The sequence below is a fragment of the Indicator indicator genome, chromosome 2 (assembly GCF_027791375.1).
Source record: "Indicator indicator isolate 239-I01 chromosome 2, UM_Iind_1.1, whole genome shotgun sequence".
In the NCBI taxonomy this organism is placed as follows: Eukaryota; Metazoa; Chordata; class Aves; order Piciformes; family Indicatoridae; genus Indicator; species Indicator indicator.
This window is the reverse complement of record NC_072011.1, coordinates 53,205,426-53,218,525: the sequence shown is the minus strand read 5'-3', so window position 1 is coordinate 53,218,525 and position 13,100 is coordinate 53,205,426. Positions and strand designations below refer to the sequence as shown.

The 13,100-nt window shown below is 42.4% G+C and overlaps 1 protein-coding gene across 1 annotated transcript in view; it reads right to left on the bottom strand.

Moving 5' to 3' along the window:
* KCTD3 (potassium channel tetramerization domain containing 3) overlaps nucleotides 1-8,485 on the bottom strand; it is a 28,135-nt gene extending 19,650 nt beyond the window's left edge. Inside the window, exons 1-6 of the mRNA XM_054395198.1 lie at nucleotides 8,412-8,485; nucleotides 4,130-4,183; nucleotides 1,598-1,643; nucleotides 853-926; nucleotides 353-411; nucleotides 88-168 (exon numbers count right to left, since the gene is read on the bottom strand). Coding sequence (XP_054251173.1) covers nucleotides 88-168; nucleotides 353-411; nucleotides 853-926; nucleotides 1,598-1,643; nucleotides 4,130-4,183; nucleotides 8,412-8,485 — 388 coding nt within the window. The remainder of the gene's footprint in view (nucleotides 1-87; nucleotides 169-352; nucleotides 412-852; nucleotides 927-1,597; nucleotides 1,644-4,129; nucleotides 4,184-8,411) is intronic.
* Between the last annotated feature and the right edge of the window lie 4,615 nt (nucleotides 8,486-13,100).

Sequence of the window (13,100 nt, the reverse complement as noted above, 5' to 3'; positions counted from 1 at the left end):
GACAGCCTGACAGCTACAGTAACTACCTCAGCATCCCCAGTCACACCCACAAACTAAAGCAACAACAGACCATGAACACAAAAATACCTGGAGGAGGCAGGTAGCCATGGAAAAGGACACTGCCACAAGATGAGCGTTCCAGTTCTTCACACAATAGCAACCTTCTCACTAAGGAGGAAAACCAGACATGACCAGTTTTACTTCCTAAGCAGCACTACATTATTTCAAACAAGCTTCTGTTTCAGTAATTTTTAAATCCTTCAGGGTCACAACTGCCCAAGACTTGTAAGTGGGTCACTACTACACTATAAATATGAGACAACCTCATATTCAAAAAAAGCCAACAACTCACCTAAAGGAGTGATTCCATAGAATTCAGCTTCATGTCTGAGAACATTTATACTGACTCCCCTAGAGAAAGAAAAATCAAAACAGCCAACCAAAAAACCATGAGGACAAAGTGAGTCAATACCTTGAATATAAATACTTTATGTAACTAGATGTTACACAATGTTACAGTTACCACCAAATATATTCAACGTGTTGCCGTTTGAGGTTTCAAAATGATCTTAATATTATCCCTCATTAGAATAAAGATAGAGAAACAAACAAACAAACACATGGCCCAGAAGTGGTTTAAATTACAAGACCCCACTAACAAAATACAAGGCCACCATTTCTGCCCTCCACCACACCATGCATATATTCTAGACATGGCCCCAGAACTATAAGGGAGCAGAGTCATACACTACGCACCCAAACAGATGACTAAAACTGACCAATCCTAACTTTAAGCATTTCTAATGCATCCATTCAAATTAATTTTCACTTGAAATAATTAGAACTTCTTACCGTAAGTCTAATTCCTTTGTGCGAAGAAAATTTAAGATGGGCGCAAATGCTGCTGGATCTCGATCAATAAATATCTGCAAAGAAAAATTGCTGGACTTCAGCATCTGCCAACTAAAATGCTTTTTAATGCTGAGCATGGGAAAGAGGAGTTGAAGATGAGACAGCAGGCAAACAAAATTGGAACTCTTACTATTGTGTGTTCAGAAGGCAGTAAATGTAGTAAGATCAAGATATGTTTAGAATTGTTTTTAGTTAAGTCAATTACAACTACAATTCTAGCAAAGTCCCTGTGTTCCTTATGACCACTCAACAACATTGATGTAAGTATAGCTTCCCATTTAAGAGTATCATATAAACAGACTTGAAACAGCCACTTGGCTATATAAGTATAGGCCAACAAGAGCTACATTTCCATGTCGGGATTATTCAACTACATAGGCAATACCTATCTAATGACAATTACACCTCTCTCTGCAATATAGCAATTAGCAGGTTTTCCTTTTAAAAAAATACAGTTGCTGCCTCTGCATTGTCTGTACAATGCAGAATAAGCACAACAATATATACACTGTTCTAGTTATCTTGGAATGAAAATGAGAACCATGAAACCCAGAGAGGTCACCAATTTTCATATTTCTGGCAGTGTTAACTCCCACTAGTACCCACAGCAAACTACTCTTTAGGAAATAGCCCAACAGAAACCATAACAGTAAATTAATATGTTATCAGTAGGTTTATTACTTACAGCACCAGTTTCATCCTTCAGTGTTGAAATTCTTCCACTCAGTAAACTGAAACACAGGAAAGCATCATTAGATGTTCCTCAGAAACGTACTAATATAAATACAAGATAGCAACACTCTCAGTCAGTTTGCTCTTTGCGTGCACTGTTGGTTGCATTTTGGTAAAACAGTGTAACTGAGCAAAGACTGCCTTGATAAAGCAGAATGCTGGGGGTGGGCCAAGCATCTCTCCTGAAAAACATGCACACCTCAGGGGAGGATAAGAACTGCATCATAAGGGTCTTCAGATTCCCAAAGAAAACAGACACAAGGCTGAAAGGATGGAAAAGTTTTTCTAGGCAACCAGAGGGTTGCATAGTTTGTTATTACATAGTAAATTGGTAAAAGATGCTATAGCAAAAAGGAAGAGTGAACAATTCATTCTGCAAGGACTTACTGGGTAAGAACTGAATGGATGAGTTCTTACACAATTTTACTTTGAAGCTTCTCTCCTAACAGATAAAAACACTTTTGCTCTAGATGTATAGAAAACACAATGCCAAAAACTTGTTTTACAGAAGCAGCAAACTAACTAACATCAAGAGTTTTATTTCAAGATTCCATCCAAGTCTGGATGACAACTACCTCTGAGAGTTTCCAGTACTGGATGATTTTCAAAACGACCTCCTTACATAGTATATTTAGTGTTAACAGGTTTGGGAATAGCATGGGACTTCTCCTTGTGCCTTTTCTGCACTGACTCAAAGAAGGTGACATTTCCGAACATTTCAGTAAAACAGAAGCAGATCTGGTAATGCTGCCTATGTCAGCTGCCAGGCTTTTCTTTGGAAAGAAATCTAGAGTACAATAATTAAATGTAAGGAAGCAAAATTGCTGGCCTTTGCACTTCCTTTTATGTGTTTAAGATCAACTGGGTTGACAAAAGTGGTGAAACATGGGTTTGATGGGTGGACTACCAGATGGATAAAGAACTGGCTTGATGGCCGCACTCAAAGAGTGGCTGTCAATGGCTCCATGTCCCAGTGGAGGCCAGTGCCAAGTGGAGTCCCTCAGGGCTCAGTCCTGGGACCAGTCTTGTTCAACATCTTCATCGGTGACATGGACAGTGGCACTGAGTGCACCCTCAGCAAGTTTGCTGATGACACCAAGCTGTGTGGTGCAGCAGACACACGGCAGGGAAGGGATGGCATCCAGAGAGACCTTGACAGGCTGGAGAGGTGGGCACAAGCCAGCCTCATGAGGTTCAACAAGACCAAATGCAGGGTCCTGCAGCTGGGTCGAGGCAATCCCAAGCACAAATCCAGGCTGGGCAGTGAGTGGCTGGAAAGCAGCCTGAGGACAGGGACTTGGGGGTGCTGGTGGACGAGAAGCTCAACATGAGCTGTCGATGTGCACTTGCAGCCCAGAAAGCCAACCAGATCCTGGGCTGCATCAAGAGAAGTGTGGCCAGCAGGTCAAGGGAGGTGATTCTCCCCCTCTACTCAGCTCTGGTGAGACCCCACCTGGAATACTGCGTCCAGTTCTGGAGTCCCTATTACAAGAGGGATATGGACATGCTGGAAGGTGTCCAGAGAAGGGCCACAAGGATGATGAGAGGGCTGGAGCACCTCTCCTATGAGGACAGACTGAAAGAGTTGGGGCTGTTCAGTCTGGAGAAGAGAAGGCTCTGAGGTGACCTTCTTGTGGCCTTCCAGTATCCGAAGGGGGCCTACAAGAAAGCTGGGGAGGGACTTTTTAGGCTATCAGGTAGTGACAGGACTAGGGGGAATGGAATAAAGCTGGAAGTGGGGAGATTCAGGCTGGATGTGAGGAAGAAGTTCTTCCCCATGAGAGTGGTGAGACCCTGGAATGGGTTGCCCAGGGAGGTGTTTAAGGCCAGGCTGGATGAGGCTCTGGCCAGCCTGATGTAGCGTGAGGTGTCCCTGCCCATGGCAGGGGGGTTGGAACTGGATGATCCTTGTGGTCCCTTCCAACCCTGATTGATTCTATGATTCTAAGTACAGCAACTACAGCACAAAATTACTCAGGTGCAAACATTATGCAAGCACAACCTCCAGAAGTAGTAATGGCAGTGAAAAGTTAGAAAAAAGAATGTTCAATTCCTCAGCAGCCCCTGTACCACAAGTTGAAAGCCTCAAAAGACTGAGTTAACTCAGGGTACAGCAGTAATTCAAAAACAATTAAACGCAGTGTTACTGTGTATAGTCAACAAGATCACAAGTGATAATACAGTAAACAGTCAGTGGAATCTCCCATTCTTGCAAATTTGGAGCCTTATTTCCCTAATATTCCATTTAAAAAGTGACAACTCTTCAGCACATACAAGCTGCCATCATTCAAGACAGAAGATGCTGTTTAGGTAACAGCTTATTTCAAATGAATCTGTCCAACTGTTTGAGGTAAGGGAAAAATTAAGGAGGAAAAAAAAACCCAAACATTATTTACAGCAGAAATTAATAACTGAGAACATGTTGGGATTTTTTTACATTACTGTTAATTTGTTTTTATTTAATGTGATGATATAGTACAAATACCTGGAAAAAAAGGAGTCTGGAATCCACATCAATGTTTGCCTTGAAGTGCTGAACCTAGGAAATGAAAGTTAAAAGTATAGAATCAGCTGTAAAATTTGAAGGAAGTCTGCTGTATTAAAACATTTTTACTTATCCTACGAAGGTGATATCAAAAGGGTTTAGGAAGTCTAAGAACACTTTAATGCCTGCACAGAGTCAAAAAAAAAGGTTGCACAAATTGTCCTTCAGTATGAAGTAGGACTGTTCAGAGACACCAGGAGTGTCATTCTTTATACGTAACATGCTGTTGCAAGCATCCTACATTTCTGCTTCTTGTACTTCATCAATGTTAAATGCACCAAAAAAAGCAGCCACTAAAATAGAAGTTTATTAACAGTGTGCTACATTCTTAATTAACTGCATATTACCCTTACTAGGACTCAAACTGCTACACCGTGCACTGCAGAAGACTGTAATATGGTTCAGTTATTATTTTACCATAATTTTAATTATTTGTTATTTTGCTATTTGGACCCTCCAAGGTCCACAACAAGAGTTAAAAGAAAATGTTTACTCTGAATCATAATATTATAAAAGAATATAAATTATAGTGCTATGTATAATGCAAGACAGTATTTTACATAATAACTACAAACTCCTCTATACTTCTGGTTTTGATTTAACATGAAGGAAGACAACCGGACTGGCAGCTTGGACTAGAGCTTATACTCTGCATCAGCTCTCTGACTGTTACATAACCTTTTACTAGTACCATGACCAAGAAAACTTTGGGGACCCCTTAATTAATGGGAATCAAAAAAAGAAATGCAGAAGTAAAATTCCATGACAATTTTCCACATAGTACAGGAATACATTACAAAAACATTTTTTAATAAAAGTACTTAATCATCATTTATCTGCTTGCATTTTCAAGTTTTGGAGGAAAAAAAAACATAAATAAAAAGATTACTTTATAAGCCCTACTAGGCAGAAACACAAAGGCTATATGCAACTACCATCCTGCATAAAAGATGGATTGTGTAGCTGCTCACTGCAAGTGTAACAATGACAAATCTGTTCTTAACAGAAAATCTACAGTATCAGCATTCTAAGCACAAATGTGCACAAAGTCTTTTCCAAAACAAAGAGAATCAAAGCACTTTGCTATTTAAATGCAAAGTGACATAAGTGTACTTGCAGTTTTGCTAAGCAATAGAGATCACCTCTCTACTTTAAGAGATGATTCAGCTAACTATATTATGGTATGTGCATAATAGAAAAAAATCAGTTACATGAATTTTATTCAAGATTAATCGAGACACTGCTTGAAACTATGGGGATAGATGCAGCATCACCACTCAGCCCTTCTAGAGGTCTTTACAAGCTGGAGATTTTTATTGTCTGATACTTTAAATGTTTAAAAATAACTTTCAGTTATTTTTGCATTTTGAGGGGAAAAAAATTAAAAAGGAAAGAAAAAACTGCAGAGGACTTTTGGTTTCCCATGAAAGTGTGCATAAACTGAAAGATATGGAAAAAGTACTACAACCACAGCTAACTGGCATTTATTGCAACACTGAATGATAAATGCTAAATTAATTATGAAGCAATAAAGAAGTCTGATGTGACCACGAAGACATTCAGGATGTCTGAATAAATGTTTGATATCTGATGATGCAATGGTACTATCTTCTCTATACACTACAGCCCAACTTCCAACCTGGAGGAATGTTTGCATTTCAGCACATGGCTCACAGTCAACTCTTCTGAGGTGTGAAATTCAAGTTTTGCTGATGTTTTGACCAGTTGGGTTCCACTCTAGCACCTCCTAAGTCAGCTAACGTTGTGGACCAGATGTGCCAGAAGAACAAGCTACACAGTAAGGATGAAAGGAAAAAGATCCTCAACGGATTCCATGTTCATGTCCTCGCAAATTCATTGCTCTGCATAATCAGTGGATTTAGGTAGCATAACGATTTTCTGTCTGTGATTTAGCACTGTGGTATCAGTTTAGTAAGCAATACCTCATACTAACATGTACTTTAGAACTTTTAATACATATACATTCATCTACGCAAACAACCAGACAAGAGTGTTGCTTCCCAGGATGCTGAAAGAAGCCTAGCTAGCAACATTGACATGTATAAGCCTACCTGCAGTACCATGCAGGTAACATTCAGCGGTCAGACAGACGTCATATGCTGAAAATTAGGCAAACTCAAAGCAATATCCTCAATTACTCTTAAGCAGGTGGCAATCTACAGCTATTTTAAAGAAAATATATGCAATTGCAAATAGGCACACTAAAGTGTCAGTTCTAAAACAAATGTTTTCATTATCTATTACACTTGTTATCTTATAACCGGAGAGAGATAAAAGGTGAAGAAAAGCCCTTAAATTTGTTACAGTAATTTCTGTGACTGATAACTTGTAAATGGTCTGTGCTCCCAGCAAAGGAATCCACAAAAGCTGAGACCATGAACTGCTGTATCAACACAACAAAGCAGCTCCGGCAGTGCCAGGGAGAAGAACCTAGTGTCAGAACACAAACTTTAGGACTCTACTAGGTGCCCCAAAGTGTAACTGCTGCCAGAGACAGAGGAGAGTGATGATCTACCCTTCTCATGCAACTCTACCAAAACACCTAAGAGTTTAAGGTTTCTAGTAAGGGTAACAGAAACTAATGAAGAGAAGCAAATGTGCATAGTATCCTGTGCTCCCCCTCTTGCTGTCCAGATCATCCACTCTTTGCAAGCTGAAAAACCTAGCTCAGACATATTTTTCAAAGAAGGCAGGCACTCCAAGGGAAACTGAGCTTGCAAAAGGCTAAACTCTCTTACACAGAAGACTAGACCTATTGCACATTGTCTCCCCATTAAAAGGGAAATGTCCCTGTACACATTTCCTACCCCTTAATCCAAATGATACCTGCTAAAATCTAGACCTTTGACTAGCAATGAAATATAGGCAGTTGTTAGCTGGCTGTATTCTTTATACTTCTCTGTGTTGGTAAGTCCTCTGAGAATGTGTATTTCTTTCCTGATTCATACCCTGTACACAATTTTCTATTCTCTGTGGAAGTGTTTAATAAGTCAGATGTATTTAAAATTATAAGATCGAAGAATCTTTGTCATTTCACTTGTAACAAAAACCTAAAAGATTGACTGGCCTGTAATTTCAGAGAGTTCACTGAAGAAACTTACTTAGTGCAACATGAAATTTGGTCCAAACTAAAAATCAGTTATCCCAAAAGCATCATTAAAGGCAAGTTTTGCCTATGGAAGTTACAAGCAATTCCTCTGTGCTGAACCAGGTTCTTAATGTCTTACTTTAACAAAGGAATTCTGCATCAATTTTTATGGCACCCTCTTTTAAGAAAGACTGCAGCACACACTTTAGTTGTAAGAGTCCACCTTCTGAGTAATGCAAGAAAACTCTTAAAATATTAATAGTAGCTCCTACTACTTACAGCTAGTGTCACATTGTGCGCAGACTCAGGAAGACACACTACTTCACTAATTACTAGCTACGGGATTCTCAACGATTTCACGCCTGAGCATTTTGACAGGAACATTTGCTCTATTTATCACACAGATTCGGATCACAGCTGTCCCACAATTCTCTGTCTCAGCCTGCCAAAATGTCCACACATGCCGTCTTCCACACTTCCACTGTACATTCAAATACATTTCTTTATTCTGGTTGATACTAGCTCTATTATATCCTTTTAATACTTTAGTTTCTGAGGCTGCTGATCATTAGAAGCCTACAGATGCGATGGCAAAGCAAAGCTTTCTGTCTCCTGCTCCTGAAAAAGCAGCATACTCGGAGAGTCCGTAAGACAACATTATATGAGTATGTGTTGAGAAATTCCAGACGCTGCAGGCAGGCTCCAGGCTGGGCTGTCAACACTTCCCGTATCTGCCTCCGAGTACCCCTGGCTCAGCTCCCCTACAACGTACTTGGGTGAATCTTTATTCAGGCCCCCTCACAGGCAGCACCAGAAAACGTAGCCCCAGTGCACAGGTCCCAGGGGAGTCGGCACCGCGATGAAGTGGCTCCAGAGCCACCCTACCGCCCTGCACAGCCAGGCAGCGCTTCCCTTCGGGTAGACCCCCGGCAGCGGCCGGCCGAAAGCAGCGCGGCTCCCTTCCTCCCGCCCTCTGGGACTCGCTGGCCGCCACCCGCCGCCTCGCAGGACCACAGCGGCCCGCCAGCACGGCCTGGGCCCGTGCCCTGCCCCCGTCCGTCCGTCCGTCCGTCCGCCCGCCACCCCCGCGGCGGCCCCTGCACCCTCGCTCACCTGGTGCCGCCCACGTTGAGCTGGATGATCTCCCCGCTTCCTGCGCCAGCAAAGCCTCCGCCGTTCCCCGCCATCTTCCCCGCCGCCTGCTCCAGCCGGCGCCCGCCGCCGCCTCCCGCCACCGCCGCCGGAACCTCGCGGTCGAGGGAAGCCGCGGCGGGGCAAGGGGAAGGCGGCGGGGAAGGAGAAGGCGGGAGATCGGCCAACAGGCCCGCAGTCCTCCGCGGCCGCCGGCGGGCAGGGAAAGATCAGCGTTCGGACAGGCTACGGCCCCGCGGACTCCCCACCGCTCAGGCCCGGCCAGGCCGCGCCGCCTGCCCGGTCCGAGCGGAAAATGCCATGGCAACGCGACAGCACCTGGAGGAGGGGGGCCGGCACGGGCCAAAACGCCTGAAACCGTTCGCGGAACGGGGATGGCTGCAAAGAGGCGGAGATCCCGCCGCAGTGGTAGCGGTGGCTGCGGGGCGCGGGGGAGTAGGTCAACGCCCCTCGGGGACAGGGACGCTCCCTGAAAGGTCGGGTGCGTTTCTGTTGCTCCTGACGGGGGACTCCTGTCTGCGAGTCGGCGGGGCGGGGCTGGGCCGAGCAGGTGAGCGGGGCGGGGCGGGGCGGGGCCGCCGCGGTGCGCCGTGTCACCGCCGCTGATGCCGGCCTAGCCTACTCCGGCCCGGCCTGTGCGTCGAGGCCGTTGGCCAAGCCCGCCCGCCCCGGTTGCGGCGTCACGCCTGAAGGAGACGGAGCCAAGGCGGAGGAATTCTTGTTTGTTTTAAAAGGAAGGGGAGAGCCGCCTGTTCTGCCATCAGGCACCAGAGACCCCAGCGTAAAAGAAGCCACTGCTAGCAAGTGTGTCACCCACCCCCGCCCCTGTGCCACCCCCCGCCCGCACGGACCTCGGGCTGGGAAGTTCACGCCGCCGGTAAATAATAATGCCCTGCAAGCGAGACAGGGAAACAGCAAAGTCCTTGAAAATTCAACGAAAAGGCAGTGGCAGGACCGTGGAACTCCAGGCCAAGGTTGCCGCCCACCCTTGTCAATCACATTCTGCCCCCGTGAAAGGGAAGGAAATAGTAGACATGACAAATCTGAGCCCGCAGTGCGATTTGAGGAAGAAATCTATCACAGCTAGTGAAGGAAAAGTGAGGAGGAAATAAATGACAGTGCGGTTAAGACAGGAAGCAATAAAATTGTGGTTTAAAGATGTGAGGGTAGGCTTTATGATTCGTTCCTACACTCGAACAAAGAGAAGAATAAGCAAATATGAGCCAAGTATTGCAATTTAAATGAAATTTGCCTAGAGATTGAAAACCTACTGTGAGGATCCATGCCCTATTTAAACCTATTGGGTTTTTTGCAAGGACACTTGGGTAGAGTAAGCGTGCTCAAAAGTCATATTTTGAAAATGCTGTGAGAATTATGTGACTAGCCTAGGAATAAACTTAATTTACCTGGCCATTTCCTCACTTGCATGCCTTGGAAATTCAAGTTTTATTCCTTTAGTCATATTGCAGAGCCCAGCTGATCAAAGCTATGAAGATGCCTTTGCCAGTGTAGTATTTTGGAGAAATTACTTTGGTATTACAAGGTTCTATCATTGTCACAGAGAAACACACAGCCATGTTCAGCCTGGAGAAGAAAAGTCTGTGGAGACCTTAGAGAAAGCTTCCAGTATTTGATGGGGGCTTCCAGAATTTTACAAAGGTGTCTTGTGGCAGGATGAGGAGTAAGGGCTTCAAACTGGAAGAAGATAGATTTAGTTTAAACGTTAGGAAGAAATTCTTTCCCATGATGGTGGTGATGCACTAGAACAGGTTGCCGGAGAAATTGTGGAGGCTCTAAGCCTGGAAGTGTTTAAAACCAGGTTTGGTGGGGCCTTTAGCAACCTGGTCTAGCAGGAGTTGTCCCTGCCTATGGCAGGGAGTTGGAAATAGATGATCTTTAAGGTGCCTTAGAATCCAAATCAGCCTGTCATGTTAGGCTTCTTGGAATAACTGCCTAACTACCACAGTGTATGAAGCTTGGGGAGTGTGCCTACAAATATTTCAGTAATGTGTTCTGAATATGTCAGTACAGATGCTTCTGTGGTGTGTTTCGCCCTACAGCCTAAGGGAAAGGGGAAATTAAATAGCAGCCAAATGTGTCACAAAGCCCTAGACCTTCATGCTTTCTGTATGCCTTGTAGTCTGGCTGTAGTTTGAGTTTCTTGAGTTTAAGCAGAGCCCACTTTCATATTTCTGATGAATTGTCTTCTTCCCTGGAGCATAAAGATGTTCAAATGTGCTATTAGGCAGAGAAGAAAATTGAACTTCCTTTCTTATGTCCTAGGGGAGTCTAACTGCTGAAATATTGGGTAAGAGAGTGTGAAGGGGTATTTATTTTCCTGTATTTGGAAGGAAGACTCCCTAGTTCAACCCATCAGCTTTTAAAAGAAAAACTTAAAGAGGGTTTGAGGCTGTGGATAGTGCTTGGAAACCATACCGTTCAACTTACTCATGTCAAAAGACTGCACAGAAGACTTGCACAGTGTTTTCTATGGGCCATTTTGAGCGGTTGCTCATTCAGGCAGCTGACTGAAAGATCACTTTTCTGCATGCCTAATTTAAGCATGTTTTATAAGGATTTTAATAGCTTAGGCAGTCAAGAACTATAAATTGCACTGTGACTGGCCACCTGTCTTAAAGCAATGGCAGTATAAGCATTGCCCATATAAATATTTCCATGGCCCAACTTACTTAGAGCAGTTTTGAAAAATATATCTTAGGCTCCTAAATCATGTTTCCCTCACAGTGCCTGAATAGCATTAAATTTAAGATTCACATTTTCTTAAAGAAAACATAAACAGCATTGGCATTTGTAATCTGATTTGCAAAATTCAATCCAGGAAGAAGTAATGCAAGCAAATCAGCTGTGCATTGATTCATTCTCTGACAGCTGCAATCCTTAAATACTTCCACTAGGTGCCTCTGTTGTTTTTAAAGTAAACTTCCAAAAGGTAATTTCAGTTTGGCCTAACCATTCTCGACTATTTGTCTTGATATTTCAATTAAAATATAATATTTGCAGTTGTGTAAAAAAAAAAACCCAAGCTCCTTTCAAAGCACACATCAACACTATACAATACTAATATGCAAAGCAACTTTATATTTCTCATTTCTAGAATATTTTTATTAATTCATTTTAAAAAAATTTCCAAAAAGAGTCACATGTGGCACTATGCAAAAAGTAGACATAGGAATTAAAGACATGTGCTTCTGAGCAATGACAGTTTAGAAAACAACACCCATGCAATGAATTTTTTGCTATGTGGTGGTGTACATTGGAATTTAGAATTTGATCTCTTCAATTGCAGTAATGTAAGAGTACAAGGAAGGGTTTCTTACCCACTTTTTTGCACTTGGGTACAAGTATAGTTTTCTTGCTTTCTGCATACTGTTTGCTGGACTCAGAAGACAAATTCTGCTGTATAAATTGTATTCAGACACCTCCCAATAGCATGGTTACCCTTAAGCTACTTAAAATACAAGCCTAGAGAAGAATTGCTGCTCTTTGTCATGTTTGCCAGGTACACGTTTTGCTAAGTTGTTACCTGAGAAACATATTGGCTCACCAAGTGGTCAAAGGAAGTTAGGAAATTCTTTCTTTCAAATTTCTTTCAAAAGGAAGTTAGGAAATTCTTTCTTTCAAATTTCTTTCAAAAGGAAGTTAATAAATTCTTTTTCTGTCTCCTCAGCAGATCTGTATAGCTGGAGAATTTGCACCAACCTGGACAGGTTCCTTTCTGACCACTTACACCAATGCTAAATGCAGTGTAGCATTTTGTGTAACAATGGCTGAGATACAGTTTTAGCTGTTTATATAAAGCCTAAGTCAGACTTTTTTCTTCCTTTTTTATTTTTCTTCTTTTTTTTTTTTTTCCCCTTCTTTTTCATAGTGTCTGGTTTGGAAAACCAATTAAATGTTTTGGATATAAATAACCATTTCATTTTGGTGATGATATAATGTATTGTAATACTATTGTCTAGGATTCTATTTCAAAATAAATTCACGTTGCATATTTGAGAGGAACCCATCAACAATTTAAAGTCCCCATCTGTGGGTTTTTTTTTTTAAACAATTTTCCCATAAAACATGAGAACTTTATGACAGGAATTTAGTTTCTATATCTTCCTGTAACCTATGATCTTGTTTGCTGTTTTATACAATAATGCCAAATTAGAAATTTTCTACCATCTGCTTTAAAGGGTGGAGTCTTGGAGTGTCACCAATATAGTCACTCTGGGAAATGGTACTGTGAGTCACTGGAAACAATAGTTAGTGTATGCTCAGTTTTTCCCCAGCTTTGCTTACAATTACTTAGCCTGAAGAGTCTAAGGTTTGAAGGTATCCACTTAACAGCTGAAGTTCGATAAAGAGTACCAGAATAACTTTAAATAGGCCACAGGGGAGAAGAGAGGAAGCTCATGGGACTAGGTGGAGTATGTGTTTCTTCATTTCTGAACATATGGTTGATGCTTGCAAATTCGGAAACAACCCTTTTTTTCAGCTCCAGATGCAATGCTGCACAGTGTGTGGCTACCAAAGATGTTTGTTCCCTTTGCCCAGAGCGGCTCCACCCCACAGCTAAATAAAAGAGATATTGGAAGAAATGTCTGTAAAGGCAAATTTTCCCTCTGTTAAAACAGAATGAAAGGA